Here is a 20,136-nt window from a genome sequence, read left to right on the forward strand (position 1 = left end):
GAGGAACGAAGAAAGTTTCTTCCCCTGCACTGATCAATCTACTGGATTTATTGTTAAGGAAGAAAAAGTAAAGAGATATATAGAATGCTACTGCTTATCTAAGACTGGGTGAGGGCATGAATACTCACATTGCTCATATTTTCAAAAACACATTGGAAGGATAAACCATACAATTTTAAAAAATGGGAAGTGAAAGAACAGATGGGTGAAGAGACAAGATGAGACAAGACTAGACTTCTCTAAATAGATCTTATTTTATACATTTATGGTTTGCATAATTATAAAACAAAATTAAACCAACATGAACAATTTTCTAAAAAGCAAGGGAGGGGCACCTGGGTGGCTCAGTGGGTTGAGTCTCTGCCTTCAGCTCAGGTCATGATCCAGGTCCTGGGATCAAGCCTCACATTGGCTCTCTGCTCAGTGGGGAGCCTACTCCCCACCACCCCCCTGCCTGCCTCTCTGCCTACTTGTGATCTCTCTCTTTGTCAAATAAATAAATAAATAAATAATATTTTAGAAAAATAAGAGGCAAGATTAAACAGGTGAACCTAATTATGTATTGACTTGATAGCATAATTACACCAAAAGGAATTAAGTGCCATTTAAACAAAATTATCTATACATGCCAGATAAGAAATACTCCAAGGACATAAAGAATTGCAAAGTAACTTCAGTAATCATACTGTTAATGATAATATTAGTATTGTGGACTCTAAATATGATATGATATCTAAGTAGGATACAATATTTTATTCTGGGAAACTAGGGAAGATAGTGGTGTGTTAGTTTGTCAGGCTGCCATAAAAATACCACAGACTGGATGGCTTAACTAACAGAAATGCATTTTCTTATGGTTCTGAAGGCTGGAAGTCCAAGATCTGGGTGGTGGCAGGCTAGAACAGTTCTTTATTCACATAGAGAAGAGACAAAGCAAGAGCAGCTTCAGTAGTAGGTATTGACCCCCTTGGCTAGCAGTCACTCTTTGCAGCTGATGCGGACCTTTGGTCTGCACACATTCCTCTTGTTCCACAGAGGGACTTCATCTTGTCCCCACAGAGGACATATATAGTAGTGAGGTTTTCCAGGTAACATAGGACACACACGCTTTCACAGCAAAGGAGTACACACCAAGTCTGAAACTGGGAAGGGTATTCCCATACATGGTAAAAAGTCCAGTGCAGGCTGGGAGGACTCTGAATCTTGGTAAGAAAGTGTTCCAGGCCCAAGGCGAAGGGGGAAGCTGAAAGACTTTGTCTCCTGTAGGAAGTACACACATGCCTCCCAACCCCAGTTAACTTCTAGCTAGAAGTTTAATCAGATTAACTTCTAGAAGTTAATAACCAGTTTATAGGCAGTATATAGGATAAAGGAACATGTTACATGACATACAGTTAGAAAATTCAAAATGTAGGAAACTTAAGGAAAAAAAAACAGTCTAGTTCCTTCAACTCCTAAATTCCAGTGGGAGAGTTATTTATATATTTAAGAAGATACTTAGATATAGCAACCAAAAACAATGTGGGCCCCTTGTTTAGATCTTGATTTGAACAAAACAACTAAAAAGAAACAGTTGGGGGAATGTGACTACAATTTATTTGGTTTTCCTTTGCTGTAGAAAAACTTAGTCCAAAACTTAGCAATTTAAAACAGTGAACATTTATTCTCTTGTAGTTTCTGTGGGTCAGGAATTAGGGAGTGGCTTAACTGGGTCATCAGGCTCACAGACTGACAAGGCTGCGTTCATCTCTAGTTCTAGTAGTGGTGGTGGTCGTCATCTTCTTTCTCTTCCTCTTCCTCTTTCTCTTTTTCTTCTTCTTCCAGATTTTATTTATTTATGTATTTGAGAGAGAGCCCAAGTCGGTTGAGAGGCAGAGGAAGGAGCAGACTCTCTGCTGAGCAGGGAGCCCAGTGCAGAACTCAGGACTCCAGAATCCTGACTTGAGCAGAAGGGATGCTTAACCGACTGAGCCACCCAGGTGCCCCTCTAGTCCTCTTGAGAAGGATTCACTTCCTGTGTAGTGCTTGTTAAGATTCAATTGTCTCTCATGGTTGACTGGAGGCCTTCCTTGCTACATGTCTTGCTACATAGGGTTCTCTGCAGAGTGTTTCACAGCATGGCAAGCCAACTTCCATGAGAGGGAAGAAGTAAGAGAATAAGAAAGTGAGAGCAAGATGAAAGCCGGTGTCTTTCTCAAAGTAGCATCCTAACATGTTTGCTATATTCTGTTTATTAGAAGAATTTCTGGATTCAGTCTGTACTCAAGGGAGGGGTTCACACAAGGGCGTAAATACCAGGAGCCATTTCAGAGGCTATTTACTAAAGACTATAAATTTAGTAATATTAAGGAATTATTGGCTTTTTGAAAGTGTGATAATTATGGTTGTTTTTTAAAGGTGTCGTTATTATGGTGGTGTTTGAAAAGTGTCCTTTTAGAGTTGCATACTGAAATATTTCTAGGTAAAATGGAATAAGATGTCCAGGACTTGTTTCAAAATAATCTAGTGAGACTGGCAGGAACAGAGAGGGTGGCACAATGATTATACAAGAAATAAGATTGTCTGGTAGTTGTTGAATCTAGACAGTAAGTATACTATTGTCTCTTGTGTTGTTATTGTTTATAATTTTCCTTAAAAAAGTGAAGAGCAGAAAGAACAAGTAAGTAAACAACCCATTTAGTGCCAAATCATATATTCATGCCTTGGTATACTGTTATATTCTAAAAATATTTTTTTAATTTTATTTTTATCATCATAAAAATATGTATCATAAAATTTACCATTGTAAGTGTGATAATTATGGTTGTAACCATTTTTAAGTATACAGTCCAGTGGCATTAAGTACTTTCACGTTGTTGTGCACCCATCACCACTATCTGACTTTAGAACTTTTTCATTTTCCCAGACTAACACTTTGAACCCATTAAACACTAACTTCCCATTCCTCCCTGCTCCCAGCCCCTGGCAGCCACCATTCTACTTTTGATCACTGTGGATCTGATTACTCTAGCTATCTCATGTAAGTGGAATCATATAGTATTTGTCCATTTGTGTCTGGTTCACTCACTTAGTGTAATTTTTTGAAATATGGAATGCTTCATGAGTTTGTATGTCATCCTTGCACCTGGGCCATGCTGTCTTTTCTGTATCATTCCAGTTTTAGTATATGTGCTGCCAAAGCAAGCACTGGTATGTTTGCTTGTTTGTTTCATTTTATTTTATTTCTTTTCAGTGTTCCAAAATTCATTGTTTATGCACCACTGCATGGTAGGTTTTTAAGGTCTGTGTTATAACATGTATCAGCATTACCTCCATTTTAAGGCTGAATAATACTCCCATTTCATGTATGTACAGCATTTTGTTTATCCACTTATCTGTTGATGAGTACTTGGGTTGCTTTCACCTTTTGGCTTCTGTGAATGATGCTTCTCTGAACAGAAGTGTGCAAATAATATTTTCAGATTCCTGCTTTCAGTTACTTTGTGTACATACCCAGAAATGGAATTACTAGATCAAATGGTAGTTAAAGATCTCTTTTTTTAAAAAAAAAAAGATCTCTTTTTTGATGAACAACCATACCGTTTTCCGTAGTGGTTGTACCGTTTAACATTCCCACCAGCAATGCACAAGAGTTCCAATTTCTCCATATCCTTGTCACTACTTGTTATTTTCTGTTTTGTTTTTGATCATAACCTAATGGATGTGATGTGATACCTCACTGTGGTTTTGATTTTTATTTTCCTAATATTTAGTAGTGTTGAGCATCTTTTTGTGTTCTTATAGCTATTTGTACATCTTCTTTGGATAAATTTCTTTTCAAGTCCTTTTCCTAGTTTTGAATTCTGTAGGGTTTTTTTAAATCAGAAAACACAAACATGTTAAATCTGCCTACTAGCGTACTTACCATGGCATATCATTGCTATTTTTTAGTTTTGTATTTGTCACTGGATTTGAAGCTTCTTGAGGGTATGGATTGTGTGTCTTCTCTCTTTGTTACCTTGATGCACCTTAGAACATAGTAGGAAGTAAATCCAAAAACTGAAGGAATTCTGTCATTTTGAAAATATATACTCAGATTCAGTCCTGGGATTCTAATCTCAAATTCTCTGTGGTATAGAGAAATGTGAAGGAGGAAACCTACCAGCACTGTTCCCTCAAATCATCTCACTTCATCTCTGTTCAGAAACTATATTGATATTCATCCCTTACTCCCAAGTATTCAGAAATAACAGGGTATTATAAAAATGAACTAGACCATATAAATAAGTCTTTATTTTTCATCTTATGTAAGTTTTTAATTAAAGGGTACACATCTAAAAAGATATTTTGGTGTAGATATTAATAGTGTGGTGTAACTAAGAATTTTAGCAAGTTTAAGTATAATAACAAATTGTGGTTAAATTGTTAGGCTTTGTTTAGGAACATAATCTGTATCTTCTGTTTTGTTATTTGAAAGGTTGCTCTTTGATCAAGACACATCTCTTAGATCTGAGTTCAGTCTCCATGCTGGTATAAGTGGAATGTACGAAGGTGAGAAAAAAATTTTTTTTCACTAAGTAGTCCCTTTAATTTGCCAAGTGTTATTATTCTGTCAATTTCTCCTTTTATAGTTAGTTTTGCTTTTAACTTTACACAGAATTAGTTTCTTATACTCATCTGTAATAGAGTCTAAGGTCTATTAAGGTCTGTTACTATAAAGATAGCAAGGGAAGTTATAACTTCTGGAAGATGTTAATGACTCCTTGAGAGGCCTTCAGAAATAAGCAAGTGACACCTAGATAGCTCTTCTCCTTGCAAAAATTTCCAGCTTAGCCCTAGAACTTGTTTATTTGCAAAAGTGAATAGTACTTTTTAATAACCAGCCTATTTCAGACTGAAATACCAAATATCCTTTGTTTAATTTTATATATTTAATTTTTTGAATTTGAGTATAGTTAATACATAATGTTACATTAGTTTCAGGTGTACACCATAGTGATTCAACTTTATGGGTTATGCTAGGCTCACCACAGTTTCAGCTACCATCTTTAACATATAATGTTATTATAATATTATTGACTATATTTCCTATGCTGTGCTTTTTATTACTGTGACTTATTTATTCCATAGCTGGAAACCTGTATCTTCCACTCCCATTCACCCATTTTGTCTATTCTCCCCACCCCTGTCCCCTTTGGCAACCATCAGTTTGTTCTCTGTATTTATAGGTCTGGTTCAGCTTTTTTTTGGTTTGTGTATTCATTTGTTTTGGTTTTTTAGATTCCCTGTATGAGTGGAATAATATAGTCTTTGTCTTTCTTAGTCTGGCTTATTATACACTAATAACAAAGGACCAGAAAGAGAAATTGAGAAAACAATCCCATTCATAATTGCAGCAAAAAACACCTAGGAGTAATCTTAACCAAGGAGGTGAAAGACCCATATTCTGGAAATTATGAACTACTGATAAAAGAAATTGGAAATGACATGAATAGAAAGATATTCCATGATCATGGATTATAGGAATTAATATTGTTAAAACATCCATATCACCCAAATTCAGTGAATGCTTATGGAAATACCAACAACATTTGTTACAGAACTAGAACAAATCTAAAAATATCTATAGAGCTGCAAAAGAGCCTGAATAGCCAAATCAGTCTTGAGAAAGAACAACAAAGCTGGAAGTGTCACAATCCCAGACTTTAAGGTATGCTACAAAGGTGTACTAACCAAAACAGTGTGGTACTGGCACAAAAGATTGATGGAACAGAGTAGAGAACCCAGAAATAAAGCCACACTTATAGGATCAATTAATCTATGACAAATTAAGCAAGAATATGCAATGGGGAAAATACAGTCTTTTCAGAAATGGTGCTGGGAAAACTGCACAGCTACAAGCAAAAGAATGAAACTGGACTAACTTCTTATCCCATACACAATTATGGATTAAAGACTTAACTGTAAGACCTGAAACTACAATGGATTAAAGACTTAACTGTAAGACCCGAAACTACAAAAACCCTAGAAGAGAACACAGGCAGTAATTTTTCTGACATTGGCCCTAGCATCATTTTTCTAGCTAGATATGTCTCCAAAGGCAAGGGAAATAAAAGCAAAAATAAGCTATTGGAACTACATCAAAATAAAAAACTTTTATACAGTAAAGGAAATCATCAACACAATGAAAGACAACCTACTGAATGGAGAAGTTATTTGCAAATGATATATCTGATAAGGGGTTAATTTCTTTTTTTTTTTTTAAGATTTTATTTATTTATTTGACAGAGATCACAAATAGGCAGAGAGGCAGGCAGAGAGAGAAAGAGAGAGAGGAGAAAGCAGGCTCCCTGACGAGCAGAGAGCCCTATGCGGGACTCGATTCCAGGATGCTGGGATCATGACCCGAGCCGAAGGCAGAGGCTTAACCTTGAGCCACCCAGGCGCCCCTATTTCTAAAATGTATAAAGAACTTATACAACTTGATACCTAAAAAACAAACAATCTGAGTAAAAAATGGGGAGAGGACCCAAATAGACATTTTTTTAAAGAAGGCATACAGAGAAATGCAAATCAAAACCACAAAGAGTTATCACCTTAGACCTATCAGAATGGCTAAAAGCAAAAAGACAAATAACAAGTGTTGGTGAGGCTATAGAGAAAAGAAATCCTTGTGCATGGATGGTGGTAATGTAAACTGTTACAACTGCAATAGGAAACAGTGTGGAGGTTCCTCAAGAAATTAAAAAGAATAATACCATATGATCCAGTGATTCCACTACTGGGTGTTTACCCAAAGAAAATGAAAGCACTAAGTAAAAAAATATATATGCACTCTTATGCTTATTGCAGCATTATTTACAGTAGCCAGGATATGGAAGTAACCTAAGCGTTCATTGGTAGACAAATGGGTAAAGAAGATGTGGTGTATATGTATATGTGTATATATTTGTATATGTGTATGTATAGTACACAGCCATGAAAAAGATGTGATGGACCAAGAAATATGGATGGACCAAGAGGTTATTATGCTAAATGAAAGAAGTCAGACTGAAAAAGGCATATACTGTATGATTTCACTGATATGTAGTACATATATTTTTTAAAAGTACCTTTTACCTACAGTTTTCTATACTTCCTGAGTCCACTTCTAGGTCAATTTAAATGCTTATAGAAAAATATATCACTGGGGGCGCCTGGGTGGCTCAGCGGGTTAAAGCCTCTGCCTTCGGCTCAGGTCATGATCCCAGAGTTCTGGGATCGAGCCCCGCGTTGGGCTCTCTGCTCAGCGGGGAGCCTGCTTCCTGCTCTCTCTCTCTCTCTCTGCCTGCCTCTCCGCCTACTTGTGATTTCTGTCAAATAAATAAATACAATCTTAAAAAAAAAAAAGAAAAGAAAAATGTATCACTGAGCATCATGGTTCAAAAAGTTATATTTGCAATAACTATTTAAGGGGTACATTATTTCTTTTTATGTTTTCTTCTTGGGAGCCTTTTTTTATTTTCAAGGATGTCTGAAAATAGGTGTGGTAAAAAGGAAAAATTTCTTAAACACCACAAAGATCTTTTATATATAGTTCAGAGAGTCTTTTCACAGTACCTCATTTCACTTGGTACTCCAGTGGGAAGTTGCAATTTCATCTTGGAGGGATTTTTCTTACATGTATTTGGAAGAGGCAATGTGTAATAGTAGTCTCTAGAACGTGCTTTTATGTCATATAAAGTACCACTAAGAAGAAGTTAGAGGTGTGTTTTAATATTCCAACCAAGTTTTTTCTTCACTTTCCTTTTTCTTTTTCTTTGATTTTCCAAATTGATAGACTTTTTGTTACTTTTGCTAATTATTAAAAGAATAAAATTTTTCTACATATATATATTTTTAAAGATTTTATTTATTTGACAGACATAGATCACAAGTAGGCAGAGACAGGCACAGAGAGAAAGGAAGCAGGCTCCCTGCTGAGCAGAGAGCCTGATGCAGGGCTCGATCCCAGGACCCTGGGATCATGACCCATGCCAAAGGCAGAGGTTTTAACCCACTGAGCCACCCAGGTACCCCAAGAATAAAAATTTTCTAAATACAAAACTATATAATGTAGAAAGTGTAAGTCCCACCCCCTACTCTTCCCTACAATTCCATTCCAAGAATTGCCAGTGTTTAGTATTTATATATTTTTCTAGACTTTTGTATGCCAATATGAATATCTTTTTTTATAATCAGTATTGTGTTAAATATAGTTCTTTCCTTGTTATACTGATCTTCCTCAACTTTTTAAATTGCTGCATGTTATTCTGTATGAATCTACCCATATTTAATGAATTGATAATATTTTTGGTATTTCTCAATACTGTAATAAATGTGACTATTCTAGTATTTATACCTTTGCCTGCTTTTCTGGTTATTTCCTTAGTATAACTAGCAAAAATTATATTTGATTTTAAAAGAAACATGTCAGATCTTGACACATATTACCCCTAAAAAAGATGACTTTTTCCTTTAGATCCAACAAAGAATATATTCAATCTTTGCCAAACCGCTAAATAAAAAGTATCTGATTATTTTAATTTGCATTTTCAAAGAGTACCAAGGTTAGACATACTTTAATATTGAGTATTCCTTACATGTCTCATAAATTATTCTCATTTTATTATTGATTTATAAGATCATTTTATATATTAAAGATAAAAAAACTTTGTCATATATATATGGAAAATAGTTTCACTCAGTTTCCTAGTTTCCTCAGTTTCCTAGTTATTAAAGAATAACTTTAATGTTATTCTTGATATATTTTGTAAGCAGAAAGTTTAAGGTTTTCTTTTTTAGAGTTTTTACTTATTTGAGAGAGAAAGAGCACAAGTGAGGGTGGGGGCGTGGGGAAAGGGTAGAGAGAGAGGGAGAAGCAGACTCCCTGCTGGGCAGGGAGGCTGATGTGGGGCTGGATCCCAGGATCCTGAGATTGAGACCTGAGCTGAAGGCAGACACTCAACCGGCTGAGCCACCCAGGTGCCCTTAAGTTTTTATATAACAAAACCTGTCAGTCTTTTCTTCTGGGGTTTCTTGGTTTTTTTCCAAACTTGGAAATATTTTGCCTACCACAAGACCATAAAAGTGTTTATCTTTATTTACATTTATTATATTTATTCATCTTTTTGTCACTGTTTAAAATGCCATTATTATTTTATATTAACTTCCCAGATATATATATAGGTCTGTTTTCCACTTATTTTGTTTCATTGTTCTATTTGACTATATTCGGTGATATGCCAGCACTGTTATTTTATAAGCCCTAGCTTTTAGTACATTTCTTTATCTGGTAGGGAAGATATCCTCCTACACAGAGTAACTGGCTGTGTTATTCATTCTGAGCTCCTTTGGTACAAACAACAATATCAGTGAAGTATGAGACTACCCATGGTGATCCTCCAGTGTACCCTCTTCCATCTTTGGTTGGTGTGATTTTCTCTGAGCTGAGTGGTTTTCTGAGATTCTCATGGAAGAAATTCATATAGTTATTCCTGAGGGAGCCACTCCTTTTCCCATGCAGAGTGATATACTGTTTACCTGTGTTTGGTTTCCCTTTAATCCAGTCTCATCTTCTGATCCATAGTGGGTATATTTCCTTTTTTTCTCATTGCTATTTTTTTTCTCATTGCTTCAGATTAAAAAAAAAAACAAAAAACAAAAAACAAAACTAATTTCAAAAAACAGCAACAACTAATTTCTTTGGATTCTTTTTAGGAACTCGGAAGGGAAGAAAAGTTAAAATATGAGATCACTTCCCCATCCTTTTTTTAAAAAAAATCTGAAAACCTAATTTATAGGGTAACTCCATTTTATAAAACACACACACACACACTAAAGGATCAGAAGGAAATCCACAAGTATGTTATGAATAATTATCTCTGGGTGATTATTAGTATCTCCTTTATACTACTTTATTTTCCCAAGTTTCTACAATGAGCAGGTATTAACTTTACTACTTAAGAAATATGGAAAAGGGAATGATGGGATAATAATGTAACTTACTAATAAGAAGTCAAATATCTGTTCTAATCCTAGCTACCCAGTAAGCCAAACAGTCTATAATTGGCTAAACTTGGAAAAACAATTTCAAATATCCAGTGAGGATCTTATTCCTGTCTTAAAAACACAAACTCTGTTTTTGGATTATAGATTAGTATTAGGAGTTTTAAAAAATGAGCTCACACAGAATTGAAAAAGAAGAAAGTATTCTCTCTAAGGGGGTTTAAGTCTGTATTTCTAAGGGGGTTTAAGTCTGTATAGTGTCTCTATGTATCCTTTGTATTCATTCCACCTGAAACTAAGAAATATCAAGTATTATTTTATTCCAGTGTAGTATATGTTTCTTTGAAATTAATAAAGACTTTGATATGTAAAAGTGGCGTTAGGAAATTATAATTTACAAAATAATTTTTAGTGACATTTTATAATTTCTGTAAAATCATGGAGTCATTGTCAAAGCAGAGCAATAAACCTGTTGCAAATAATTTATGATTATGTTTCATTCTAGGCACACCTTCTCCTGAGATTCAACTTGCTTTCAAATTCAGAGAGATTCCACAAGAGCAGAAGAGTAAAAATAATATAATGCCGCCTCTTAGTGAGAAAGAAGTCTTACAGGTATGTATCATATTGATTAAATACACACTTATTAAAAATTGGAAATGCTATTTTAAAGAGGGCCAAATTACTAATGATTAATTCTTTTTGTCTATTATTTTCCTTCTTTCTTCTCTTACTCGGTTTTTACCCTTTCTTAGCCAGTCATTCTGTTTTTTCGTTGCAACTTCGTTGAAAAGCAGTTGTTTTAGAAGGAGGTATTTAAAATATTTCATTTTTTCCTCTCTTTTCTCTCTTTCAAGTATAAATGTGGAAGTGAGAGAAACAGAAGGTTAAAATAGAATATAATAATTATGATTTTCATCTAGAGATCACTTTAAATTTGTGAGGAAGATGTTAGTCTGCATGCTATAATTTGAGATATGGGCTACTGAAAGGCCCTTCTATTATCTAATGTGTGTGTGAGTGCATGTGTATATATATATATATATATACACTTACATACACAAATTTTTATTTGTTTCTTTTTAATGTAGTCACCCTGGGGAGAGATAAGGGGTGATTTAGTTAGCACCTGTGGCATAAATAAGTCAGCTAACCAGAGATACCTATAAAGTCTTAAGGAAGGAAGGGACCATAGATACATTATTTCCCCCTCTGAGGATAAAATAAAAATCCTAACATTTTTATTGATAGTTTTGAAATGAATGAAATATTCACACACATGCATTTTTTATGAATGAAGATAGTTAATTTTACACAGATTGAAGACTTCAGGGAAAAATTGTGTTGTTTCCTTTTTAGAATAAGACAACTCAGCTTTCTTTTTTATTATACTGAAAACATTTCATCAGAGATGCTGTATTCTGTCATGAATCTCAAATTTGGGTTTTTTTTAATCGAAGAATAATTGCCATACAGTATTGTGTTAGCTTCAGGTGTGTAACATAATGATTTGATATTTACATACATTCTCAAATGGTCACCACAGTAGGTTTAGTTACCAGCAGTCCCCATACAAAGTTGTGACAATATTATTGATTGCATTCTCATATCTCATATTTTATAACTGGAAGATTTTACCTCTTACTCCCCTTCACCTATTTTGTCCATCTTCCCATCTCCCTTCCTCTCTGACAACCATCAATTCTCTGATTTATCAGACTATTTCTGTTTTATTTTATTTATTCATTTGGGTTTTTTTTTTAGATTCTACATGTAAGTGGCATCCTAAGGTATTTGTCTTTGTCTGTCTTACTTCATTTAGCGTAATGCCCTCTGAGTCTGTGTTGTTAAAAATTGCAAGATTTCATTTTTTATGACTAAGTAATATTCCTGTGTGTGTGTATGTGTATTTAGGTTACTTCTATATCTTGATTATTGTAAATAATGCTGTAATGAACATAGGGGTGATTATGTCTTTTTGAATTCATGTTTTAATTTTCTTAAGAAAAATACCAAGAGGTAGAATTACTGGATCGTATGGTAGTTCTATTTTTAATTTTTTGAGTAACCTCCACGCTATTTTCCATTGTGGCTGCACCAGTTCACATTCCCACCAACAGTGCATGACAGTTCTCTTTTATCCATATCCTTACCAACATTTGTTGTTTCTTGTCTTTTCGGTTTTAGCCGTCCTGACAGGTGTGAAGAGATATCTCTTGTGATTTTGATTTGCATTTCCCTGATGGTTAGTGATGTGTATCTTTTCATGTGTCTGTTGGTCCCCTGTTTGTCTTCTTTAAAGAAATGTCTGTTTGGGTCCTCTGCCTACTTTTCAATTAAAAAACTGTTTAGGTTTTTTATTGTTGTTTTTTGCTCTTGAATTGTATGAGTTCTTTATCTGTTCTGGATGTTAACCTCTTATCAAAATATTATTTGCAAATATGCTGTCTCATTCATTAGGTTGCCTTTCTTTATTCTAATTAATGGTTTCCTTCACTGTATAAAAGTTTCTTGTTTTTATTTTGTTTTTATTTATTTATTTTTTAGAGAGTGACAGTTAATGGGGGGAGAAGAGGGAGAGGGAAAGAGAGAATCCTAGCCAGGCTTTATACTGAGTGAGGAGCCTGAATTGGGGCTCAATCCCACAATCCTGAGGCCATGATCTGACCTGAAACCCAGAGATAGGTGCTTAGCCAACTTAGCTACCCCATTGCTCTGTGATTCCAGTCTTTTAAATCAAGAGTTGTTTTGTGGCCTAATAATGTGATCTATCCTGGAGAATATTTTATGTGCCCTTGAGAAGAATATGTTTTCTGTTTTTGGATGGAATATTTTGTATTTATCTGTTAGGTCCATCTGTTCTAAGCCATTGTTAGTGTCATTCAATGCCATTGTTTCCTTGTTGATTTCTTTCTGGAAGATGTATCCGTTGATACAAGTGGGGTGTTAAAGTCCCCTAGTTTTATTATATACTGTCAATTTGAGAGGTATTTTATTTTATTTCTTAAGATTTTATTTATTATTTGACAGAGAGAGTTCACAAGTAGAAAGATAGGCAGGCAGAGAGAGAGGGGGAAGCAGGCTCCCCGCCAAGGAGAGAGCCCGATGTGGGGCTCGATCCCAAGACCCCGAGATCATGACCTGAGCCGAAGACAGAGGTTTAACCCACTGAGCCACCCAGGCGGCCCCTTGAGAGGTATTTTAAACAAATGTTATTAGTAACTGATTGATAAATAAAACAATACCAGGAATGTTTATTCTACTATACTGAACATGAGGATAGTTTGTGTGAGATATCTGTTGCCTGCTGGCGACCCAGGGTTGGTTAGGCTGATTTGACTGTATAGACTTCTTCCACACCACTCCCAGTGATACACTATTTAGTTGAAGAGAATGATTTCACATATTTTTGGTTGAGGATATATAAATAGATTTGCCCCTTTTCCAGATCCTCCAAATTAGCACAGTTAACTTAAACTTTTTTTCACCTCCTATACCCTACCCCCAACAGATGATATAAAACAAAAACTGTGCCGCTTAAGGGGCCATCAAAATATAGGGGTGGTAAGGGCAGGAAAAAAATGACAGTCACATGAATCAAAAGGATAAACAGCAATTTGGATGCCTTAGGAAAGAGTTGATTGAAATGTATACTTGCATTTTGTTAATTAACAAATAACCAACTCCAGCCCCCATTGTATTTAGAAGTATTAGCTCTTAAGTATTATTTTTGCCTATGGAGGAGGGGAAAAACATCATCTATCAGGAGCAAACTTCCTTCTTACTTCCTCTCTTATTTTTTGTATTTTCCTTACCTAGGTAGGGTCAAGTCACTGATCTATAGTAAGGGATCTATAGTAAAGGAAATGACTGGAGTATTACAGGTATTTGAATGAATTATTTTGTGAAGATAGAGAAATATCTAGTAAGTATATAAGTATATACATATATTCTATTTAATTAATCCTTGGGAGTTTCTAGGTTTACTTCTTGAAATTCCTTCTTGTCTCTGGGTCTTCAGAGCTTTGTAAGGTCTGCTTGGGAAGTATATATATGTGGAACTAATCTAATAACCTTGAAGTACGTAAAGATGCATTATCAGTAAATAACAGTGAATGTTCATTGGAGAAGATTGATGTTTTTTCAGTACTTTGTGTTTTCCTTTTATTATGGTTTTTCATTGATTGAACAATGCTTGGAAATTCAGACTGAAGGCTTTATTTTCAGAAAACATTATTATTGATCATAGAAACATAGAGGGCCCCCAGAGAGAGATCTTTTTCTAAAGATCCACTTAGATGGAAACAAGAAATTAAATGTTTAAAAGTGATGAAAGCCGGTATGCTGCAAAACTTAAAATGGAATCATTTATCAGTGCATTTTATCTTTTTCTTTTTTTTTTTAAGGGACACAACTTCAGATTTTCTGGCATGACTTAAGAATTAGGCAAAAGTCATTTAGTATTTAAACATTGTAACACAGAGGTTGTATGATTTTTGGCCCTCAAGGAGAAATATTAGAACTGAGAACCTGACAAAAATGGCTTATCAGAGCCATTGTGGATTAATGAACTAGGAATAAAAAGAGCGGCACATCCTTTCTCTTTATTTAATCTCCATAAATTATTTTATGGAAAGAAATTTTAAAAACTAAACACAAGAGCTAAAATTCTTAGAAGAAAACATTGGGAAAAAGTATAATGACACTGGAGTTGGCAATGATTTCCTGGGCATGAAAGCCCAGCAACAAAAGAAAAAATAAATAAAGCTAGACTCATGAAAATTAAAAACCTTTGTGAATTAAAGGACATTATCAACAGGTGAAAAGGCAACTTAAGAAATGGGAGAAAATATTTTAAAATTGTTTATCTCATTAGGGATTACTACCTAGAATATATAAAGACTCTTAGAACTCAGCAACAAAAAACAAACTGATTTAAAAATGGACAAAGGGCATGAACAGACATTTCACCAAAGATAGACTAGTGGCCAATAAGCACATGAAAAGATGTTCAGCATCATTAATCATTAGGGAAGTGCACATGAAAACCACACTGAGATCCCGCCTTACACTCATTATGGTAGTCATTATTAAAAAAAAAAAATAACCAGTATTGGTTAGGATGTAGGAAAACTGGAATTCTTTCTTATTGCTGGCGCCAACAGATGAGGGGATAAACAAAATGTGTTACATACAATGTAATTAGAAAGGGAGGAAATAGTGATACATGGTACAACATGGGTGAACCTTAAAGCCTCATGCTAAGTGAAATAAGTCAGAAACAAAAGGACTAATATCGTATGGTTCCTTTTATATTAGGTACTTTGAATAGTCACAGTAGAGACTGAGTAGTAGAAAGAAAGAAGCAGGATAGGTACCATGGATTGAGAGAGGGGTGAATGGGGAGTTAGTGCTTAACAGGTATGGAGTTTCAGTTGGGAAAGATGAAAAAGTACTCTAGATGGATGCTGGTGATGGTTGTACAACAGTATGTGCAAAATGCCACAGACCCATATGTGTAAAAATGGTTAAAATTGTGAATTTTATGTTGCATATATTTTACCATAGCAGAGAAGATGCTAAGAAAGAATAACGCAAGAATTTTTCAAATATTAAATTTTTAATTAATGCATTGTATTAGAATTTATCAGTTATAAGAAAACTACCTTTTTTCCCCCTAGCAACCTCAAGATGAAATGGAACAAAATGAAGCTCTGTTCCCGTAAGTATACTAATTTTGGGCTTTATTATATTGTAGATTTCTTTTTGTAATTTTACACTTTAAAGTGAGTCTTCATTTTCTTAAGAGTTTTAGAATTATTGTATATTTTTTAACAATTGTCCCTTTAGTAGCCTAAATATGTTATTTTGAAACATTCTAGAAAAGTTTCATTTCATGAGAAGGTTTGGTTCATATTAAGTTGATTTTCTGTCTACTACTATTATTTAAAAAGAAAATCTATAGCATAGCATGGAGGAATAATTTTTAGACCTTATTGAAATTAGACTTTATAGGACTGTTGTTCTTAAAAGACTTTATCCTTTCAGCTCTTTTAAAACCATGATTCTCTTTTTTTTTTTTTTCATGGTTTCCTAAATTTTTTTTTTCCAATTTATTTATTTTCAGAAAAACAGTATTCATTATTTTTTCACCACACCCAGTGCTCCATGCAAGCTGTGCCCTCTATAATACCCACCACCTGGTACCCCAACCTCCCACCCCCCCGCCACTTCAGACTGTTTTTCAGAGTCCATAGTCTCTCATGGTTCATCTCCCCTTCCAATTTACCCAAAAGCACATACCCTCCCCAATGTCCATAACCTTCCCTCCTTCTCCCAACCCCCCTCCCCCCAGCAACCCACAGTTTGTTTCGTGAGATTAAGAGTCACTTATGGTTTGTCTCCCTCCCTATCCCATCTTGTTTCATGGATTCTTCTCCTACCCACTTAAGCCCCCATGTTGCATCACCACTCCCTCATATCAGGGAGATCATATGATAGTTGTCTTTCTCCGCTTGACTTATTTCGCTAAGCATGATACGCTCTAGTTCCATCCATGTTGTCGCAAATGGCAAGATTTCGTTTCTTTTGATGGCTGCATAGTATTCCATTGTGTATATATACCACATCTTCTTGATCCATTCATCTGTTGATGGACATCTAGGTTCTTTCCATAGTTTGGCTATTGTGGACATTGCTGCTATAAACATTCGGGTGCACGTGCCCCTTTGGATCACTACGTTTGTATCTTTAGGGTAAATTCCCAGTAGTGCAATTGCTGGGTCATAGGGCAGTTCTATTTTCAACATTTTGAGGAATCTCCATGCTGTTTTCCAGAGTGGTTGCACCAGCTTGCATTCCCACCAACAGTGTAGGAGGGTTCCCCTTTCTCCGCATCCTCGCCAGCTTTTTTTTTTTTTTTTTTTTTTTTAAGATTTTTTTTTCCAATTTATTTATTTTCAGAAAAACAGTATTCATTATTTTTTCACCACACCCAGTGCTCCATGCAAGCTGTGCCCTCTATAATACCCACCACCTGGTACCCCAACCTCCCACCCCCCCGCCACTTCAAACCCCTCAGACTGTTTTTCAGAGTCCATAGTCTCTCATGGTTCATCTCCCCTTCCAATTTACCCAAAAGCACATACCCTCCCCAATGTCCATAACCTTCCCCCCTTCTCCCAACCCCCTCCCCCCAGCAACCCACAGTTTGTTTCGTGAGATTAAGAGTCACTTATGGTTTGTCTCCCTCCCTATCCCATCTTGTTTCATGGATTCTTCTCCTACCCACTTAAGCCCCCATGATTCTCAAAGTATGGTCTATGGACTCTTTGGGAGTCCTTGAGACTTTTTCCAGGCGGTTTTTGAGGTCAGAACTATTTTCATAATAATACTAACCTGTTATTTGCCTGTTTCATAGTACTGACATTTGCACATAGATTGCTAAAGAAAATGGTAAGTAAAATGCTGAAGCCTTACTAGGATTAGGGCAGTGGCTGTATTTTTCACAGCCATGAACTAGCAGTTAGAAAGGAAGAAAAAAGCCAAGGTTCATTTAATGCATATGGTGAAGCAGAAAAGTTCTTCTTTAATTAAATTTCTACTTTTGAATATATATCTTTTTGATATGGTTGTGTTGATGGGGGAAGTATGCCTAAGTACTTCTGTGAATACTGAAGTGTGGTAGTCTTGAGAGTACTTGCTTGAGTTGTAAACATTGTAAGAAAATTAGCTCACTTTTTCTTTTAACTTGAAATAATAATTGGCAGACAAAATGGTATTCACACTTGGGTATATGGCAGACATTTTCTTCAAAATCAGTGAAGTAAGCCAGTCACTTCAAGGAAAACAGCTGGTGGTATTTGTTGCCAATGAAAAAAATTCAAGCTTCCATGTGAATATTAGTGTAGAAAACTTGTTTGTACCACCTTGACCTTGATGACTTCCAGTATTTAAAATTTTCCAGTGAAATCAGTGGTAATATTTACAAAGGTGGTCTTTTTGATGTTTAATAGTATTATCAATATAAGGAAGATTTGCATAACTCAGTGAAACAGTATTTTCTAAAAGACAAATGCACAATTTACAATCACATACTGGTGAAAGATCCATTCAAAGTGCAAGGTAGAGCAATGGGTCATAATGGCACAGAATACAAAAAGTCTATCAGACACATGAAAAAATGTTCATCATCACTAGCCATCAGGGAGATTCAAATTAAAACTACATTGAGATATCACCTTACACCAGTTAGAATGGCCAAAATTAGCAAGACAGGAAACATGTGTTGGAGAGGATGTGGAGAAAGGATTCCCACTGTTCGTGGGAATGCAAGTTGGTGCAGCCTCTGTGGAGAACAGTGTGGAGATTCCTCAAGAAATTAAAAGTAGAACTTCCCTATGACTCTGCCATTGCACTCCTGGGTATTTACCCCAAAAATACAGATGTAGTGAAAAGAAGGGCCATCTCTACCCCAACGTTTATAGCAGCAATGGCCACGGTCGCCAAACTGTGGAAAGAACCAAGATGCCCTTCGATGGACGAATGGATAAGGAAGATGTGGTCCATATACACTATGGAGTATTATGCCTCCATCAGAAAGGACGAATACCCAACTTTTGTAGCAACATGGACGGGACTGGAAGAGATTATGACTTACTGAGTGAAATAAGTCAAGCAGAGAGAGTCAATTATCATATGGTTTCACTTATTTGTGGAGTATAACAAAAAGCATGGAGGACATGGGGAGTTAGAGAGAAGGGGGTTGGGGTAAATTGAAAGGGGAGGTGAATCATGAGAGACTATGGACTCTGAAAAACAATCTGAGGGGATTGAAGTGGCGGGGGGGTAGAGGTTGGGGTATCAGGTGGTGGGTATTACAGAGGGCACGGCTTGCATGGAGCACTGGGTGTGGTGAAAAAATAATGATACTGTTATGCTGAAAATAAATAAATGAAAAAAAAAGTCCATTGGTGTTTCAATTTCTATATTTCCAGTAAGCTTTAAAGAAGTTATTCCCTTTTTAGAGTTTTGATGTGATATTTGCTTTGGTATGATACTATACTTAAAATACTCCTTCCAGACGCCTGGGTGGCTCAGTGGGTTAAGCCTCTGCCTTCGACTCAGGTCATGGTCTCAGGGTCCTGGGATCAAGCCTCGCATCGGGCTCTCTGCTCAGTAGGGAGCCTGCTTCCCTCTCTCTCTCTGCCTGCCTCTCTGCCAGTTGTGATCTCTGTCTGTTAAATAAATAAATAAAATCTTTTAAAAATGTGAAATAGTGTTATTCTTTTCACTATTTTTTTTTCATTTTGTAAAATGTAATAAATTTTCATAAACATGTAATCACATGTTATTGGATTATTACTGTTACTTTTATTTATCTTTAATTTTATTTTTTATGTTAATTCCAGTATAGTTATTATAGTGTTATATTCATTTCAGATTTATAATGTAGTGATTTAGCAATTCTGTATATTCTTCAGTGCTCATTATGACAAGTGTACTTTTACTGTTATTTTTAAATTAGTAATTATATAAAATTTTTCCAATTTTATCTCCTAATATGTGAGTATAAGTAAGTATATGCCACATAAATTAAAATTCTTTGGGTTCCTCAATAATTTTTAAGAGTATAAAGGAGATCAAAGATCAAAAAATTTTGAGAACCACTATGTTTAAAAACCCTATTACTGAATATATCAGCACTGTAAGTTCATCTCCAGAAATGGAGAAGAAAAAACTAGGGAAGACTAACACAGCATCCATAATCTTATTGCCCAGAACTGTTGTTAACCTTTTGGTACATTTTATTTTAGGCTTTGTATATAGCTTTATTTATATTTTCTATGAAATAAAATCATTCCACAGGTATTCTTTTGTATCCTATTTAAAAATTTTAAGTAATAATAAATCATAATTATTTTCTTGTGTCATATTTTTAAAAACATGAATTTTAATGGCCTCACAGTATTTCACTGTATAACTTGACTGTACTATAACACATTTAACTATACCTCTACTGTTAGACATGTACAATGTTTGCTTTGTTGCCTAATATAAATGACTATATTGTAATAGTTAAGAGTTTGCTCTATTTTCAGAATTATGTCTTAAATTCTCTTTTGCAATTAA

The 20,136-nt window shown here is 35.2% G+C and overlaps 1 protein-coding gene and 1 non-coding gene across 2 annotated transcripts in view; one reads left to right on the top strand and one right to left on the bottom strand.

The window, feature by feature from the left end:
* ANKRD31 (ankyrin repeat domain 31) overlaps positions 1 to 20,136 on the top strand; it is a 160,979-nt gene that overhangs the window by 6,961 nt on the left and 133,882 nt on the right. Inside the window, 3 exon segments of the mRNA XM_044266987.1 lie at positions 4,457 to 4,530; positions 10,511 to 10,620; positions 15,687 to 15,727. Of these exon segments, the coding sequence (XP_044122922.1) occupies positions 4,457 to 4,530; positions 10,511 to 10,620; positions 15,687 to 15,727 (225 nt within the window).
* On the bottom strand, positions 3,082 to 3,187 carry LOC122897957. The gene has a single exon (XR_006382746.1). It is a non-coding gene; the product is annotated as a U6 spliceosomal RNA (small nuclear RNA).

This window comes from Neovison vison, chromosome 1, assembly GCF_020171115.1.
Source record: "Neovison vison isolate M4711 chromosome 1, ASM_NN_V1, whole genome shotgun sequence".
NCBI lineage: Eukaryota > Metazoa > Chordata > Mammalia > Carnivora > Mustelidae > Neogale > Neogale vison.